We start from the raw sequence: 18566 nt of genomic DNA on the forward strand, positions 1-18566 counted from the left end.
CTTCTTGGACCAGGACATTGGCTCCAGCCTCTGCCTGGACCCCTATGTCGCATGGCCTAGAACTAGACTGCGATTTCAGCACTAGCCGTCTCAGCACAGGACTTCAGGTCTGACCCATCTGTCTGTAACTTTAGCTCCATCCCAGTCGTAGGTCATGACTTAAGCTCCAGCCACCATCTTGGACCTTTGTTTCTGGTCTATCCTGACACTAGGTTGCTACTTTAGCAACCAGCTCACTGTGCAACTTTGGCTAGGCCTGACAGCAGCATGTGAGTTCAGCCTCTTTTCTGTGGCTTCACAGCTGCTTTTCCATCTTGAGCAGCGACTTTGGCTCTGGCCCACGCTTGGCTCACACCTTCAGTTCTGACACCATCTTGAGCTATGACTTCTTTAGACCCTACGCAGGCCTCTGATTCTACTCAAGTGCATTTGGGATATGAATTTGCCTCTAGCTCTTGCTCAGGCTGCTATTACACCTCTGGAAACATCCCAGGCCGTGATTTTGGTTTGAACTTGGCTTCAGCTCTTGCTTAGATGATACTTTCAGTCTCCTCATGGGACACTAGATCTGTTCTGGCTGATTTTTGGGCTGCTGCTTCAGCTCTGGCACCACTTTGGGATCTAAATATGGCAGCAATCCTGTCTCAGGCCTTAAGTTCAGATCCAGGTCCTCCTTGGTTGCTGCTTCAGATCCTGCTTGAGATACAACTTCATTTCTAATTCCTGCTCCAGCAGCCACTCAAAATCACCGCATTCATCCGTTCCAGTGACTAAGTCAGTGTAATGCACTGTAGTACTGCTATAATGAGGGAAAGAGAAGGCAGAAATTGAGTAAGTCACTAAAAGCAGCAGTTTCTCTGCGGCCTATATGGTGGCACGTGCTTTCATCCTGGTCCCAATTCTAAAGTAGTGCTCACCTCAACACTCTCAAGAGTTTGCAGTTAGAGAGAATTACTTTTTAATAGCATTTATCAGAAATGCGGCACTTTACATCTTCAGGACACTGAATATACACTGATTTTTCCTCACAACATCCCTGTGAGGTAGGCTCTAGATTGCAGTTACTATTTTGATGCATGGACAGAGGCAGAGAAGTATGCAACCAATCCTGCACAATTGAGTTTGACAGACTTAAACATGGACAGGTTCTTGGTGACTTCACTGAAAAAGTAAAAGGGTTGGGCTGAAGTGATACTTTATCAGTTATTTTTCCAACTCTGCTGCTTTACCTATCTGTCTCCCTGCAAACAAACAAACAAAAACCCAACGCATTTGTTTAGCAAAATAGGCATGCAGAGATTTACTACCAAGTGAGGTCTGTCACAGAAACAGGAAAAAAGTACACTTCAATCCAGCCTAAAATCTGAGTGGAACTAAGAGAGAAGCTTGCCAGTCTAGTCAAACGTCAAACAGAGTAGTTTCAACTTCAGTCCTTTCAGCATTTCAGCTACAAACAAGTATTTGCTTGATATAAGAACACCTAGAGTGAAATTCTGGTAGACTGTGCTCACTGTCTCAGGAAAGCTAAACTGTTCTAAAGACATCTGAGGGGTTCTTGGATTGGAAGAGAAACCTTGGGATTTAACTCTAACTTTGCATGTATTTAAGAAGTTCCATTAGTATACCTATTATTTGAGTAAACCTCTCTTTAGTTATTTATTTGTTGTTGTTGGTATAGGGCTACCATGAAATCGAACAGTTCTGTAAACTTTAACATAAAAAAATCCTACTTTTAAAATATACAATTATTGATTCATTTTAATAACTTTCTACTGAAAATCAACTTTAGAAAAAGACAGTATACTTGACAGTATGGCTGTTGTGATTAACTCATCATCCGATAGTTTTCAGTTGAGATTTCTGAAAAGATGCACTTTCTAAGCAAGGTCTGTAGTAGTCCCAGCCTGTAAACTGCCACAGATCAGCTGAAGTCCACGTAGCTATTATAAATTCATTCACACTGAGTAACTAATCCATTCTTTTCCTTATGTGCAGTACCAGTGACAATGCGCTGTCTCCAAGTTGAGAGATGATCACGATTCAGGAGGTCTGAGTTCACATACTTGGAAATACAAAACAAGTTTTCTTCCCCAGTACAGACAGCTTCATTCTCAGTTACCAGAAGATTCGGTCTGACAGAGTAATGGCTGTGCACTAAGACGAAGGAGCAAAGTAGTGGCTTTACTATGAAATCATCTTCATTTTGACCAAAAAATTAAAAAAAAAGGGGGCAGGGAAAGAGAAGTAACTGTAAACGCTGTTAGCACTGGATATGAACTTCTCATCCCAAATTTATTTTTGCTTCTATTAATTGAACACTTTGTCAAAATTTATCTCCTTCCAGGAAACTTCAGCCTTCAAGAACACACGTAACTTTATATCCACAGTGAAACTGTAGTCTGCAGACAAGAAAAAAAAGTAAAACCAAGAAAGCTCAGAAGTGCACTTTGAATCTCCTGCCTCAAAAAAGGTTAAAGTGCTAAGATAGGTATCTCCAAAAAGTAAGCATCTTAGTCCTTTATTTTCTTAAATGAAACTTTATCTTTGGTTTCCTGTATCTTCTCTGTAATTTTATCCTTCGTTTCCTCCATTTTCTCCGTAATTTTATCCTTTGTTTCCTCCATCTTCTCTGTAATTTTATCCTTCGTTTCCTCCATCCTATCTTGTAGGTATTCCTTTACTGGTGGTGGTGTGGACATGTAGCCGTGCTTACGCAGATATTTAACAGTGATGGATGTTCCTCCCAGAGTCACCGTGTATCTGGCAGGCGTTGCAATCTTAAAGAAATAGAAGAGGACAGCATTATCAAGCAGAATGTATTTTTAATATTAGGAATGTACCTTGGCCAGTGTCTGATACTAAAAAGGTCTTCTGTTTATTAAGAAATAAAACGAATTACAGTACATGCTCCAGAAATGCATACTTCCTACTTAAGTATCCTTAACCAGCACAGGCACTGGAGTTGCATTTTAGAAGCCCTCCCTGTGCAGCCTGTACAAAGAGCATTAGCAGCCTCGGAACGCAATTCAGAACAGGCAGCGCATGAACACTGAGCTGTGTAAACAAAGAAGAAACACCAACAGGGTATGCTTTGAATTCTAAGATCCACAAGAGGTATCTTAACTTAAGTCTAAAAGCAGGACTTGCTTATAGAAAGCCAGAGCTAAGGCAGACCTTAACAGGTCAGCCAACCCAACGTGACCATGTTTCTTATCCTAGAAAGTTAAACTTGTTCTTTCAGGACTTCGAAGATCGATGTATCCTCTTCCCTTTGCAATTTATTCTAGTGCTTTCATGTCTGCTAAATCTCATATCTATAATAAAATCTTTGTATTTAACCACATTTCTTTATTGATCTCTTTCAGGCTCAGGAGTAATTGGCAAGAACAGTGCTTTCACATTCTGTTGGCAGGAGGGGGGTGTGTGTGTGAGAGTGGGCCTTAAAAGAACAGATAAGCAGCACATCACATCTGGGAAGAAAACTGATGAGTGACATTTGAAGCAAATACATTACCCTGTTTTTGCACTGTCTGACATATTTCTGGCTCCCTAAACACAGACTTAGCACATACAACAATTAGATTCAGGTTTGGGTCTCATTTAAGTAATTGATTCAAGTGGACAGTGAAAGCACTTGACAACAACAGAGGAAGACAAACCAATTCACCCTCTAGGATTAAAACAAACAAACGATCACACACAACAAACAAAAAATCCACCTACGCTTATCTGGAAATCATAAAGCATTTGAAATTTACTTCTTTATCCCTGTTAATTACTTCAGGGATACAGAGGACTAGCTTAATTGTAATTAAATCTCCAAGGGAAGACAATCATCCTGCAGCAAGAAAGTTATTTTAGAAATACAGATAGACTCCTTAAAGGAACACAGAACCTACACCAACTTGCACGTGACTATCCTTATTACAGAAATGAATGCTGAAATATGTCTGCTATCAAAGAGAGAAAACAGCATTAATTTTTCCTGATATAAATGAATAAGCACTATTTATTTAACTAGGCACGATGCAGAGCTTGTTTACAAACCATAACAACACTTACTTTATACAACGCATATGCAGTTAGTGCATTTCCACTCTGGGAATTCTTCAGGATGTCTACTATGCTGTCTGGTAAGCCAATCAACTCTAGGAATGGAACAACATTCACTCCTCTACCAAAGAGAAAAAAATAAATTGAAAATGAATAGGATGGCACGTGAAACCTGAACAGTGATTTAGAGCATCATTTCCATTCTTAATCAGACAATCTTTTGTTATTTGACAGCAGGATGTTTTCTTATAAACAACGCGCTTATGTTTTTGTACGTGTTGGTGAAATAATGTGTTCCTTTTTTTTTTCCTTCCAAGCACTGTACCAGGAGGCAGCCCATTTACATTACCCCTGCTGAGCTGAGCAGCTGCAAACCTAACCTGCATCCCAGCTTACTACGTTTGGAGGTGTGTAGACATAGTGGGTACGAAGGCAGCTGCTCGGGTTCCAGTTGTACAAGTTCTGTTTAGCCCCAAATATTTTTTCCCCTTTTGAAATTTCAGACTAATCTGCAGCATGCTCGGATGTAGAGGATCCAGATTTCAGTGTCCTCCCTTCACTTTTAAATGAAACAAATGGAACGTGGCAAAAGGATGCAAATGTTACGTGCATAAGACTGCAGGGCTTTTGTGCTCATCTGTTCTATCAGGTTAGTACAAGGTGGTGGGATGGGTGCAATGAGGTCTTACTATAATTTCTTTCTATCTGAAAAACAGAGAAATATCAGCACCAGAAGAACAAGAAAAAAAAACAAACCCAGTACTCCTTTACATTGTTATAGATAGCTACATGCAGTTACAGTTCTCATATCTGACTTCTCCAAACTTAGAAATGCTGTATTATTAGCATCACTGTCAATTTCTATCTACTCTTTCCAGCATCTTAAGTGTTTTTTGTGCATATGATCACTTTAGCAGCAGGATGAGGAATAGCATCAGGCAGGAATTTCCTAATAGTTACTAGAATCAATAAACCAAAAGCCTAACTCCAGAGAAGAAAACTGAGATCTATTAAGACCTAAAAGACAGTGTTATTCAGTGTTATTAAATAAACCAGGACGGTTTAGTCTTGTGCCACGAACAGTCATTCTGAAAGGTATTTTTCCACTTCAAGAGAGTGCTGCTCCTGTAGCATGACAAATCAGAGTTTTGTTATGATTAGCTTCTACTTAAATATTTCAATTGCTTTCATTTGTTAAATATGTATTTTAGCAGTTAACCTAAGCGTTTCAAGGAAACAAATCTGAAAAGTCTGGATTGTGAGTATCAACTTGGATTCATCCAAAGCAAAATATTTTTAATAGCTCTAGACCTTTATTCTTCCAACATGAGCTAAATTTAGAATGACATTTGGATCCACAGCTCCTAGAAAGGGCAATGATGCCAGCTGGTTAGAGTAACTAAAACAAACACTTGTGTGGTAGGGCATTCTGTTGTCAAAGCCCCATCTTTGCCACCACAAAATGTCATTGTTCCATGCGTTCTATTATTAAATATGCAACGTTGGCAATCCAGAGATAAACATTTACTTATATTTAGCAAACCATTTGCACACAGACAATGCTGTTTCATCTGAACTAATAGCTCCTAGCTGGTGTACTTGTTCTTTGTAATAAATGCTGCTTTCCAAAACATTACCTGTTCCACACTGAAGAAATTAGAATGAGAAATATGTAAGGGTTTTTCTGGCCACACAAATACTTTATTTTCCAATTAAAAGTCTGTGCTAATTTTTTTCAGTACAGGGAAGGAAAGACAGGATGAAGGAATAGAAAAATAAAGGTGTATATTCTGTGAGGAGCTCAGAGTGAGGTAGAAGATTTCAGAATCTGGTGATAGGAGAAGACTAGGGACAAAAGGAGATGGAAGTGGTGAACTATCCTTCAAATCCAATGACAAATAAAGAACAGCTCTATAAAGATTTTCTCTAAAAACTCAACTGGGATTCCAAATTTCTATTTATGTCTTGTGAAACGTTACTATCATTTCAATGTTCCTTATATCCATGGATATTTCGGGGAGATCTACATTCTTGGAAATACTACATTTCCAAATGAAACAAATGCATATCTGGCATACAGCGATCACTGCACGGTAACACTAATACTAAAAGTACATAGTGTTCACGAGAGTGCTGTGTACTTGATCATATGCTTCAGGTGAAAATGTGGCCTCATTTCTCTGTCACGTACAGAGATGCTTTTTAACATATGCCCTTTCAACTTGCAGAAGTCCAGGTCAATTAGACAGCAGCACTGCATTCTGCAACAAAATATCAACTTACTTCATGGCCGCATAGTAAAAGGTTCCAAACCACACAGTGGAAGTCACAAGATGAACAGGAATCATGACCTTTCCATACTGTTTAAAAGTTTTCTTGAATCTTTGAACGAGACTAATTGATTTGTCTTGTAATGGATCAAGATCTGAAGCATCTGACTCTGCAGGGCTCTGCCTGGGTACTTCAGTGGCTGGAGTCAAAGGCTGTCTCTCTTCTGGTTCTTTCCTAGGAGTGTCTGCTGGCTGTGAAGAAACAGCACTTCTCTTTGAGGTAGAGAGTGCTGCACCTGCATGAAGACATCGCTTAGGAGGATCCAGTGCCAAAATCACTTTGCATCCAACATTAGATGACACCAATGGTCCTTTTAAGCCCTGACAGACACCAGGACGAGGAAGAAACAAACACATCCCATGGGCCAGCTGAGAAGCAGTATGCAATACACTCCTTTGCATCTTGATGAAATGGGGCGAGGTTTCTGTAGAGAAGAAACAATAGGGAAACTGTAAACAAATTCCATATCAGTTAACTGATCTGCAACTGCTCCAGTGTTACTTCGTTTTTAAATTTTATTTTTTTCTATTCCTCTACTTCAAAAGGTTTTCCTATCTTGCTTCGTGGAAACTGTTAACCTTCTAGAAGTGAGCAAATCTTGTTAAATTTCACCTCCTCACCTCTGAAATAAAATATCCCCTTCATGCCCCTCACAGCTAAAATGCTCATTCTGCTGTCTGAAAACATAACTTTAAGACATTCAGTGATAACTGCTGCTTTATCTGCACAATATGGCACAGCTGTTGAAAAGTTAGTATTGAAACTTCACTTTTAGGAGTAACTGATAGTTCAGGTGATACTTCCAACCTGCACAGATGTAGTAAGACCTTATTGAAGTGCTTTGGTGATGGTGGAACATTTCTTACACAGATATCACATACAGCATAATTAAAACTCATTCTCATATTGAACTAAGTGTAAAAATGCATAGTTAGGAACAAAAAAACAAACCACCTGTAATCTCAAATATTACAGATCAAAGAGCAATTTAAAACTGCAGATCATCCTCAGCCTTATGATTTATTAGTTACTCTTGAAAGTGCAAAAGAACCACTGCGAGGTTCTGCATAAAACAAGAGAGGAATTTTGTTTGGTACGTATAGTTTGCTGTTACAGGTTACTACTGAACAACTAACTTTCCTTCCCACCAAACAGCACTAATTGATTTCATATAACTAATGCCAGCTAAGTCAGTTATGTTACAACACGCAAATTTTCCTGATGTTCTTAGACTCGTAACTACCTTAATAAATCTTGATGCAAACTATAAATTATTCAAGTTTAATTTAAACTCCACTGTCATCTTTGCATCTCCTTCACATATTATAGCCATTATATATATATTTTAATCAAGTTTTTTCATAGTTAAATTAGGTTGTTGAAAGTGACAAATAATTCATAATATAAACCAAGGTTTAAAGAAAAAAGAACTTATACATACCCTTTATTGCTTTTCAAATATGCAACAAAAAGGATAAGATTTTTATCTTCAAAAGTTGCTGCTCTTCCACTAGTTCCCACCTTTCAAATACACATCTTGAACATATTGACCACTCTGACAAAGCAAAAAAAACAACAACCACATTTAGAGAAATGCAAAGAACAGCCAACAGATGCTACTAAGATTTCTGGTCAGTCTGAAACCTTGCTTACTAAGATGTAGCAGTGTGGTTACCATTCTGGTCACTGACATCCCAATGGTAGTTTTTTTTCCCCTGCATAATCTGAAAGCTCCTGAGCTGTGGATTAGTGTTTCCTTCCAAGTTCAAGAACTTAAATAAATAAATAAATACAAAGTTAAAAATTCACCTCTATAGGAGGGAGCAATGGGGCTTACCACAGTGTGTTCAGCACTCATCAGTCAGTGGCTCACTGTGATCTACCGGTAAATGAACTCCATCAGCAGATCTTGCAACTAAGTGTGCTACATCTTAAAACTCAACAGTAGTTATAATGTCACTGCTGGTTGAAAACGGGGGGAAAAAAATTAAAAAAGAACTGCTGCCAAGACTTGCTGTGCCATTTTGTTGTTCCTTTATCTTCAGATGGACTTGGAGCTCACCAACTACAGGGTTTTTCTCTAGGATGCAAGACTTGCCTAATCAAGGTCCTGAACCTTCTGTGTAGGCACGTATGACAGTATACTCCAGCTTCTGAGAACCATCTTACTTTCTGCTTCTCTGCTTTAAAAAGCTTTATGTTAGAAACTTTATGCATAAGGAAAGGTTTAGATACAATACGGTTTACACTGGAGAGAGCAGGTATTCCAAAACAAAGTTGGAAATTTCCAAGTGATCCTACTGTTTTATGGGAACTTACTTTATTTGACATATCTGACCACAGAAGAAACTTGGAAGTGTAAGCTGAGGGTGACACTGATGTCGAGTAGCACTATGAGCCTAGAAGAGGAAATTATTGTATCTGCAGTAGATAAGAGCAGCATGGAGGAAAGGCAAATAAATAAAATAGCATACACCTTAATTAACTGGCTTCAAACAAATGAGTACTGTTAAAGGGGTACAGCTGCTCAACTGTAGTACTTTAATTACTTTGCTCAGCACTGCAAATAGCTCTTAAGCAGGGCAGACAATCCAAAGCAAACAACAGAGGTGTCAGGATACGGAACTGTAGTTGTTTTCATCCTTCCAAAACACAGAGCAATCTATCCTTTAAGGTGTGATTAGAGATAGGAAGTTCCCAGCATCGTGCACACTCAACATGCAGCAGGAAAAAGAGTGTCTGCCAGTGTCATCCTATGGATTTGAGGCACTGTTTTATTCTTTAAGTTCAATACTCCCCTCGAGAAAATAATTAGATACATGAGTTACACAACTGCCCCTGTAACTTTCAGTTTTCAAAACCCCTCAGATTCTAAGAAAGGACAGTAGCACAAACATTATCCACAACGGTACCGGATGACCTCTTAAAAGTTCCTTCTTAATTTTACTGAATTTCATTATTTGTCTTCCACACTACTGCATGATGTTGCAAAGGCACAGAAAAGGAGAGAAGCTAACATCTTCAAACAGCAAGGTGGAAAAGCTGGTGGTGTACTGTATGAAAACTGGGCAAAGGGAAGGTATTTGAAAGCATCTTAGCTTCAGCACAAAAGCAATGTACTGCAGGAGCAACCCATCTCTATTTGCACTGCCTAATCTTTGCCTTCCAGTAATTACTAGGATGTAGAGATCAGATTTGCTATTATTTCTGAGAACAGCAGAAATTCAGGATGTCACAGAGATGGCTTTGGGTTATGTGCTAACACGTTAAACAAAACCCCAACAAACATGGATCTCAGGAGAATGTACAAGCAACAGGTCAGACCAATACAGGCACAGCAAAGAGTGCTGGGAATATCTGCTCCTGGGAGGAGAAATCATGCCAGAGATAACACCAGATGAAGCTTCCAAATAGAATCATTTCAATAAGAACAGTTATTCTTTCATAATGAACAAATTTTGAGCTACTGGAGAAAATAAAATGTGAGAGAAAGGCAGTAGCTTTAAAATGGCAAAACCTTTAGTCTAAGATCTTTCCTAAAAGAGGTCAGAGAACACACGAGGGAACTGATGGTATGGTGTACACAGACTACACTGGTTTATTTTCTCATTCTACAAGAAACACTCTGGACACAATATGTAAATACAGGCAGATTTAAAGCACTTGTTCTGATCGTGGTCAAAAACAGAGCATTAATTATACCACAGGAGAGTTCCCAATGAAAAACTACGAGCTTTTCCCACTCCCAAGATACTGTTCTATGAAATCAGAAAATTAATTCACGCTCATATCAATTTTAGGGAAAAATAAACAGACAAAAAAGAATCAAGACAACTTTGAGGGCTGTGTGTTGCACACATAAAAGAATTTGGAAAGAAGTACTGTGTCCAGTTCTGGGCTCTTCGGTATAAAAAAGGCAGGGATCTCCTCAAAAGAATCCAGCAGAGTGCTACAAAGATGATAAAGGGAGTGGAACACCTCCCTTATGAGGAGAGGCTGAGAGACCTAGGGCTGTTCAGCATTGAGAAAATTAGACTCAGAGGGGATCTGATCCACGTCTATAAATATCTAAGGAGCGGGAGGCAAAGGGATGAGGCAGGAACTCTGCTCAGCAGTGTGTGGTGATAGGACAATGGGAAATGGCCACAAACTCAAGCATAGGAAGTTCTGCACAAATGTGTGTGGGAATTTCTTCACAGTGCAGTGATGGAGCTGCTTTGGCAGGGGGTTGGACTCCATGATCTCTGAGGTCACATCCAACCCCTACAGTTCTGTGATTCTGTGCTTTCAGAAATCCTTTCTAGTACAAATTTCAGACTGCAACGAAAGCAAATGTACAGAGATCTCACTCAAATGGTTTAGTTAAGAACTGGTTACATTTTTAACTTGATATAATGATCATAAAAAAATGTAACCTGTTTTAAATTTAAATTTGGTTTAGGATTTACTGACATTTTAAGAACAGAGGGTCCCTATAAACATGGTAATCTCTACTACTACAATCTTCCGGGTATTGGCAAGCACAACCAAAAGTCACTTTAGGTAGAAGAGAAGTTCTTGCAGAGCTTTATGAACTCTGAATGTTGGATTCTGACATTATATAAAGCAGGAGAACCTAATGCAATGAGTGTGATGAATTACAGACCTGGAATGCTAAACAGAAGTCTTAACAGCTGATCTGCATCCAATCAGCCTGACAGTAGAATCATCATTTTCCTGTATATGGAAAGGCATTACATCTCAAATTTGCACACAGTTCAGCACATCCAAAGTGTGAGCGCTCTATCCATCTTGTACAAGAATATTCAGCTGTTTGTAGTGCTTTCTGCTCCAGACTGTTTAATGTCGAGCATTATTTCTACATTGGTTTCCATTTGGCTGCGCAGAGCTGGACATCTACGGCAGGCTCCTTCGTTCTACAGTTTCACTCTGCCCTCTACTGATTTCTTTACAGAAGTACATCTCTTGCACTAATACTACATAAGGTTTCTGCCCTCCTTTCCAACAAAGGTCAACCTCCTTTATATTTCAGGATAACACAGTAACTTTCCCAAACAACCACAAATAGCCTCTTTCATCCTTGAATCTTTCGATATATCCTTAGTTCATCCCCCTCCAACTACTGGTGTTTTTCCTACGGGAAAATTCAACTAGAAGGGCATCAAAATTCAACTAGAAGGGCATCAACCTGTGAGCATGTGGGGCGGGCATGGGTAGGCCTGCCCAGCAAGAGAAAGTTTCTAAGTAACTCAAAGGCTCTGTAAAAGACAGGGCACGTAAGCAAGCTTCATGTAGAACAGTTTCTTGCATGTCTTTGAATTCCCTAAGAAAAAAAGACAAAACTGAACTGCAGCTTGCTCAAGATCTGCTATTTCTAATTTGGATTCTAGTAGTCAAGCTCATTTTCACATACATAATCTTCCCAATTACTTAGGACTTGATTGACATAACATTTAGATCATTTTTAAATTAAACAGCTCTTGAAGTTGAAAACAAATATTTGGTCTTATTTTGAAAGGTGCAACAAAACAACTGGAAAGACTGCAGATACTGTCACCTCCACTACAACAACTGCTGCTAAATCAAATATAGCTCAGCCTTTTTGAACAGGCAACATCAAAAGTGTTCAGGAACTCAGACACTTTCCTTTACCTAACTGTAAAAGGCATTTATTAAGACTATGCTTAAACTTCGATCTTTTAGTATCAACTTTGTACAACCCTCTCCCTCATCTTACACTGAGGCTACCAGTTTCCTTTCTAGCTGCAATAAATGCCATTTTTGCCACCTTAAGTCTTCTCAGGTCTCATCTCATTGTCCCTTGTCCCTTCTCTCTCTGTCCTAGCTGTAGCCAACAGTATCAACAGTAACTAATGAAACCCAATCCTGTGTCTCTCACCAAAACTTCAACAGGAAGAGAATCCACAGTGGAAGCATCAAGTTCAAGACTTTCATTCTTTCAAACTGCACTTTTTTCACGCTACCAAACACTGAGGAGCTGTCATTTTCTCCCAGCGAAAAAAAAAAAAAAAAGAAATAAAACATACAGAATGATCATCTCTCAGCAGAATTACTGTTGGCAGACATTCACTTCCACTGCAAATCTTTTCTAAATATTCAGAGTAAGTGTTGAATTCTCTGTTGTAAATTCAAAGTTGTCCATATGGGGAAATATGTGTAGTATCAATCAGAAAATCTTGAAAAATTATGTGTGAAGAGGCTGATCATAACATTTACAGAACACACACATGCTCAAAACCACATTCATCATCATAATTTTTAGTAAACGCTATTCCCCACGCCTCTACATACAAACCCAACCTGTTCGTATGTCAGAAAGTATTACTTTTGTTAAGGTTTGGATAGCTGAATGGATAAACTTTCTTTGCCTACTACTCAATTGAGGCAGCATTTTTGCTTAGAGGACATAACTGATAACGTTGGCAGCCATGCAACCAGCACAGTGACAGCACCTGCAAGAGTCTGAAGGACATCAGACTCACAGGACAGTGACTTCGCACCAGAAGGAACTCTGAAGAGATTTCAGTAATAGGATCATAATAACAATCTTGGGCAAAATTGTAGCAAATTGGGCATATTGAGAAGATAACCTCTAGCATGGGGTTCCATCCCACTTACAAAAGGGCACCAGAGCAGGATTCAAATGGTCTTTCATGTACCAGGAGTCTTTCAGTCAGCCAGACTCTGTGCAGCATCCCAACTTCTCCCTTGCCCTTTGCAGTGCCACCAACCCAAACCACCTAATTTCACAATCAACTGCTGCTTAAGATGTCTCAAAGTTGTGGCAGAGTTCTGACAACATCAGGGCCTACCAGCTAACGTGACCCATTAGACACCTCTCCAAGTGCTGGGTAGTTATTAGAAAAACAGTGTGGAGCTCAATGGATTCAAAAATTCTTTACTGACACAGTATGGGGCTCCAGTTGTTTAGGAAAGAAAACACACTTGAAAGATCTTCCAGTCAGAAAATGCTGTACTTAAACCACACAACACTCCTCATAGCTACAGAACATAACTTGTTCTTGTCCTTCCAAAGGCTGCTGCAATACTTGGAGGCAAGAAAGAAACAACAAGGATACACAGTCTTATTTCCCTCCCTCTTACTGAGGGCAAGAATTCACAAGCCACAGATTTGAGGAAAACTGACTTCCTATGGAGTGCAGTTACAAGGCTGAGTTTGCTGGTGTTCAAAAACCAACAAAACTCAGCTGAGGATCCTTCTGCAGTTAGGGCATTCAATATATTTCCCTCATGCATATTCTTGTGTTTCCTAAGATTGAATTTAAATTGCAGCTATTTTGCAAAAGCACCAAGTAAGATGTTCCTTCTAGTTTCATAAAACATCTAAACAATTCCTGTTTCTCTGACTGCAACCACTCTGTCAAAGCTAGCTAGGAATTATGTTCTCCCTTACCTAAATCCAGCTCCTACACTTCTCTTTCTTAGGAAATCAAACTAAAAGCTAAAGTTAGTTTCCAACTTCATGTCCTACTCATTAGGAACCCGGAGCAGCACAAACTAAGCAGAGCTAACTGAATGGTACATGTTAGGGCTAAGCACTATCATCACAGTTAAAGGTAACCTTCTTCACATGCTGCTCAATTCCATCAGCCACTTTCAGAAGAAACTTACAGAACTGCTGCAAAGCTACTCATGCACGTATACTTAGAATCAACAAAATCCACGTATCTGAAAATTTATCGTGTTTTGTAATTTAGAATAACAGAATCCTCACAGCTGGAAGGGACCTCTGAAGGCCATCAAGTCCAACTGCCCTGCAATGAACAGGGACACCACAGCTAGATCAGGATGCCTAGGGCCTGATCCAGCCTGGTCTTGAAAGTCTCCAGGGACAGAGCACCCACCATATCACTAGGCAACTTGTTCCAGTGCCTCACCACACTTGCTGTAAAAGGCTTTTTCCTTGCACCTAATCTAAACCTACCCTCTTGGAGCTTAAAACCATTTCCCCTAGTACCATCACCACAGCCCTGCTGAAGAGTCTGTCCCCTTCTTTCCTGTAGCTCCCTTTAGATACTGAAAGGCCGCTCTCTGGTCACCTCACAGCCTTCTCTTCTCCAGGTTGAAGAGCCCAAGCTCTCTCGACTTGTCCTCATAGGAGAGGTGTTCCATTCAGTACCATTTGCTCCTTAGCATTTGACAGTATATTTTCTTTCCTCATTCTGTTTTGCAAGGATAGAATGCTCAAGTTCTGGAGAACTGCAGAGGATCATCTGTTACAACACTACACACAGCCACAGCCACCCAGTTTTGTGGTTTGTTTATACAATGTCCGTTGCACATGGCCAAGGTCAGTTTTTGGACATGATCAAATAACAGATCCCCAAGACTACAGTTCACAGCCCAGCTAACCAATACTTTCTTTTACTGATGGGTACAAATGGAACAAGACCTGGTTTTATTAGTCAGATATCCTTGTTTAGAACGAACAGTGTCATGTCTGGGAATGTAACAAAAAATAAGCCTTTTATTTTTGTTGAATCATACACTGTATAGCTAGTTTGAAGATAATAGGATGTTAAGAAGAACTAAGTGGTGAAGGCCACTAGCGCAGAAAAGATTTGAGTGTCTCAAAGGAAATGCAAGTTCTTGAGAACTGAGACCATAACCATGTGTGCTTCAGAAAAGTCTAGACTCTAAGCAAGGTTATCGTCCTACCATATAAACCCAATGTCTTAACGGGGAGATTAATTCTGTCCTGGACAGAACAACAGAAAAAAGGCTGGAGGGCTGATATAATAATAGTAGTTGGGTAGAGATAGTGATAGGAGGATGGTTGGACTAGATGATCTTATAGGTCCTTTCCAACCTTATGAACTTATGAACTTATGAACTTATGAATAAGACACACCAAGCTTATATACTGAGACCTGGTGAAACTGTAATTTTCCTGACAATTTGAAGCCTTAGGCCAATTCTTGACTTAGTAAGAACAAAGTATGTTAGACTCAACACACCTGTGCTGGTACCTTCAATATAACTGAATCTAGGAAGGTATCATCTGCAGATCAAAAGAATTTTACCTGGTAGGCAACTGCATAGTTCAAGCACTTCAGATCAATTATCAGAGTCCAAGATGCTGAGAAGACTACAAATTACTTCTAGTAGATACTTCACCCTGACTGAAAGATAAGGTTATGGCAACAAGAGAAAGAAGGGAAGAAAAAAAAAAAAGAATACCACTTAGGTTATACAGCAGCTTTTTTTTGTTTGTAAGTCTTGGATTCTGAGTCTCCTTTAATAAAACAAAAAACTATTCTCCCTGTCCTTGCAGTAATAAAAGTGGCAAAAGTAGGAAGTTATCTTTCAATTAAAAAAAAATAATCCTTGCAACTAAATTTGTTACTGTACTCATAACATTCTATGATTCTTGACGGTTTTAAGTGGTCAGATCACTTTCATGCTACTTTCACATTTCCATTAATCTTCCCTAAGGAAACAGAGAGTGGTTCAGTGGAGACTAGTCTCTGATTCTCTTCTTGCTGTGCTGGAAAACACTGAACATAAGCACTCTCTCCTTGAAATTTCACCAACATAAACTGCCACACACTACCAAGTTCTTAAGCATTCTTACTGTCCAGGAAGATTTCAGTCATATTTGGCAGACCTCAGCTCTTCTTGTGGTTTTAATTCAATTCTTACTCTGGAAACAATGCTGATCTTGGATTTCCTATTTCTCAGAAAACATTCAGCTTCAACAATCTGGGCTTATAGTACATCAACTGGATCTTACTCCCAATCTGCAAAACTAACTGAACAAAAGCAATGTTATAGATTCAACTACCAGACATTTTTAAAATCACTACTTTTTCTGTTTTTGCCATTGCACCAGCTCTCTGCTTATCTTCAAGATCAACATGGAAGTCAGAATGCCATACAGATTCAAAAACGTGCTGAAAAGCAGAAAAGGCCTGTTATCTGAGATAAGGGGACATTAAGAAGTCCTTGTTTTCCAAAAGCAGGCTCGGTGATGCCTATAAGCATACACAGAAAACTAGGACTGTTACAGCCTATGAAGCAGATACATAAAAGTAATGCTAGACAAACCTTTTTTTAAACTTACTTTCATTACATACTCCTAACAGTCTGAATTTGCCTACTCAGTTTCTGCCATGTGCAAGCCATCTGATATCCACCCACCCAAAGCATCCAGTGATTTCTTTTTATCCCTGATGGAAATACTCCTTGAGCAGTGACTGCAATTCCACAATGCTGCCGCAGAGGCCAGGCATATCCCTTTCAACTCAAGCAGATCTCTAACAGTGAAAGGAGATAAACACCTGCTGTCAACACCATAGGAGGAGGTAGACAGCGGGGATACATTATCCTCTGCACAAGCATTTCCCACACAGAAGCAGCTGCAAATCAAGTTAAGAAGGGGCACAGGCGGCAAGGTACACTCCAAACTAAGAACTTGTTCCCTGCTCTCCCTAAAGTAGCATAACTTTAGGGAGCGTTTTTAAGATTATACATGCAACAATAAAAATCTCTTTGGGTTTAGGTACTGGAGGTTTGCTTGAGAATACATTTTGGTGTGGACTTTGGGACACTGGATGTGCTGATGTCCAAATTCATGCTTCCTCCTCTGGGTCAGCTTTAGAAGGCACTTCAGAAACACCCTGTCCTGGTGGCCATGAAAGCCAGTGGCATCCTAGGGTGCATTAAAAAAGAACATTGCCAGCAGGTCGAGGGAGGTGATACTCCCCCTCTACTCTGCCCTGATGAGGCCTCACCTGGAGCACTGTGTCCAGTTCTGGACTCCTCCATACAAAAAAGACTGGAATCTTCTCAAAAGAGTCCAGTGGAGGGCCACGAAGATGATAAAGGGCATGGAACACCTCTCACATGAGGAAAGGCTGAAAAACCTGGGGCTGTTCAGCCCTGAAAAAAAAAGACTCAGAGGGGATCTGATCCACGTCTATAAATATCTAAGGAGCGGGAGGCAAAGGAATGAGGCTGGACTCTTCTCAACAGTGTGTGGTGATAGGACAAAAGGCCACAAAATGAAGCATAGGAAGTTCCATACAGATGTGTGTGGGAACTTCTTCAGAGTGCAGGTGATGGAGCACTGGCACAGCTGCACAGAGAGGTGGTGGAGTCTCCTTCTCTGGAGACATTCTTGACTCGTCTGGACGCCTACCTGTGCAACCTGGGCTAGGGAGCTGCTTTGGCAGGGGGGTTGGGCTCGATGACCTCTGGAGGTCCCTTCCAACTCCTACAATTCTGTGAACCTGTGAAACACATAAATGCCATCAGACACACGGTCTGTAATACCTGACACAGAGGCTTATTTGATTTAAAAGTAAGAAACAACTCCTCCAATCTAACAGTCTTAGCAAAAAGCCTCCTGGCTTCTCATACTCTGAGTCTATGGGGAACGTTCACTGTTAAGAAGCAGACCACCAGTGAGAACCATAACTATGTACAAGTTTGCCACAAGGGTTCTGTGTTGTTCAGTTATCCACTGTCTCCTGTGGGTTCCAAAGCTAGTCCAGACAGAAAGCATGAGAAGAAAGGCTGAAGGCCCGAGAGGAGCACGGAAACATCACTCGAACTGCGAGCAGCTCAGAAGAGCACAAACTGGATTTATTCGCCACACGATGCGAGTGAGCCACCAAAAACCGCTCAGCACGTTTCGCACACCTCGGCACCGCTACCTGAGGCACCCTAGAAGGACAGCACAGCCCCGTAACAGCGTCTCACAGCGGCGGCCGACATGTTCCCCCCGGGGCAGCGAGCGGCATGGAGCCCCGGCTCTCAGCCCCGGTTCTCGGCCCCTCCGCGCCCGCAGCCGTTTCCCCACACGGCGCGCACCTGCCCTACGGCCGCGCGGCTGAGGGCTCCAAGCCGACACCTCGCCCCTCGGGGCCCGCTCCGTGCGGCCGAACCGGGGTGGGACTCCGAGCGCCCTCCCGCTCCCAGGGCCGGTCCCCTCGGTACCTCGCGGCCGAGAGCCGCCGCTCCTCCTCGCGGGTCGGGGTCCCTGGGCACGCGTCAGTTGACCAACGGGCTCTGCCGCGCACCCTCCGCCTCCACCCCCCCACTCCCGCGCGCGTCAGTGCAACGTGCAGCGCCGCCCGTCCCCACCATCACCTTGAGGCACGGCGGAACCCCACTGCGCACGCGCGGCCTTCTGGGAA

At 41.0% G+C, this 18566-nt stretch overlaps 1 protein-coding gene across 1 annotated transcript; it reads right to left on the reverse strand.

Moving 5' to 3' along the window:
- Positions 1-934: 934 nt before the first annotated feature.
- On the reverse strand, positions 935-6818 carry FAM210A (family with sequence similarity 210 member A). Its single transcript, XM_065752508.1, has 3 exons — positions 6337-6818; positions 4063-4174; positions 935-2777 (listed from the first exon to the last, which is right to left on the reverse strand). The coding sequence occupies exons 1-3, from the start codon at positions 6783-6785 to the stop codon at positions 2511-2513; spliced, it is 828 nt and encodes a 275-aa protein (XP_065608580.1). The 5' UTR covers positions 6786-6818; the 3' UTR covers positions 935-2510.
- Positions 6819-18566: the final 11748 nt, after the last annotated feature.

This window comes from Cyrtonyx montezumae, unplaced genomic scaffold, assembly GCF_038088225.1.
Source record: "Cyrtonyx montezumae isolate F1298 unplaced genomic scaffold, pur_monq_1.0 scaffold_8, whole genome shotgun sequence".
NCBI lineage: Eukaryota > Metazoa > Chordata > Aves > Galliformes > Odontophoridae > Cyrtonyx > Cyrtonyx montezumae.

Bases quoted from the DNA above. Each gene is read 5' to 3' on its own strand.
- FAM210A (XM_065752508.1), bottom strand. From the start codon at position 6,785: ATGCAAAGGAGTGTATTGCATACTGCTTCTCAGCTGGCCCATGGGATG. The intron at 4,175-6,336 runs GTAAGTTGATAT...TCTCTTTGGTAG, and splicing joins TTTTACTATGCGGCCATGAA to AGGAGTGAATGTTGTTCCAT. The intron at 2,778-4,062 runs GTAAGTGTTGTT...TATTTCTTTAAG, and splicing joins CTGCATATGCGTTGTATAAA to ATTGCAACGCCTGCCAGATA.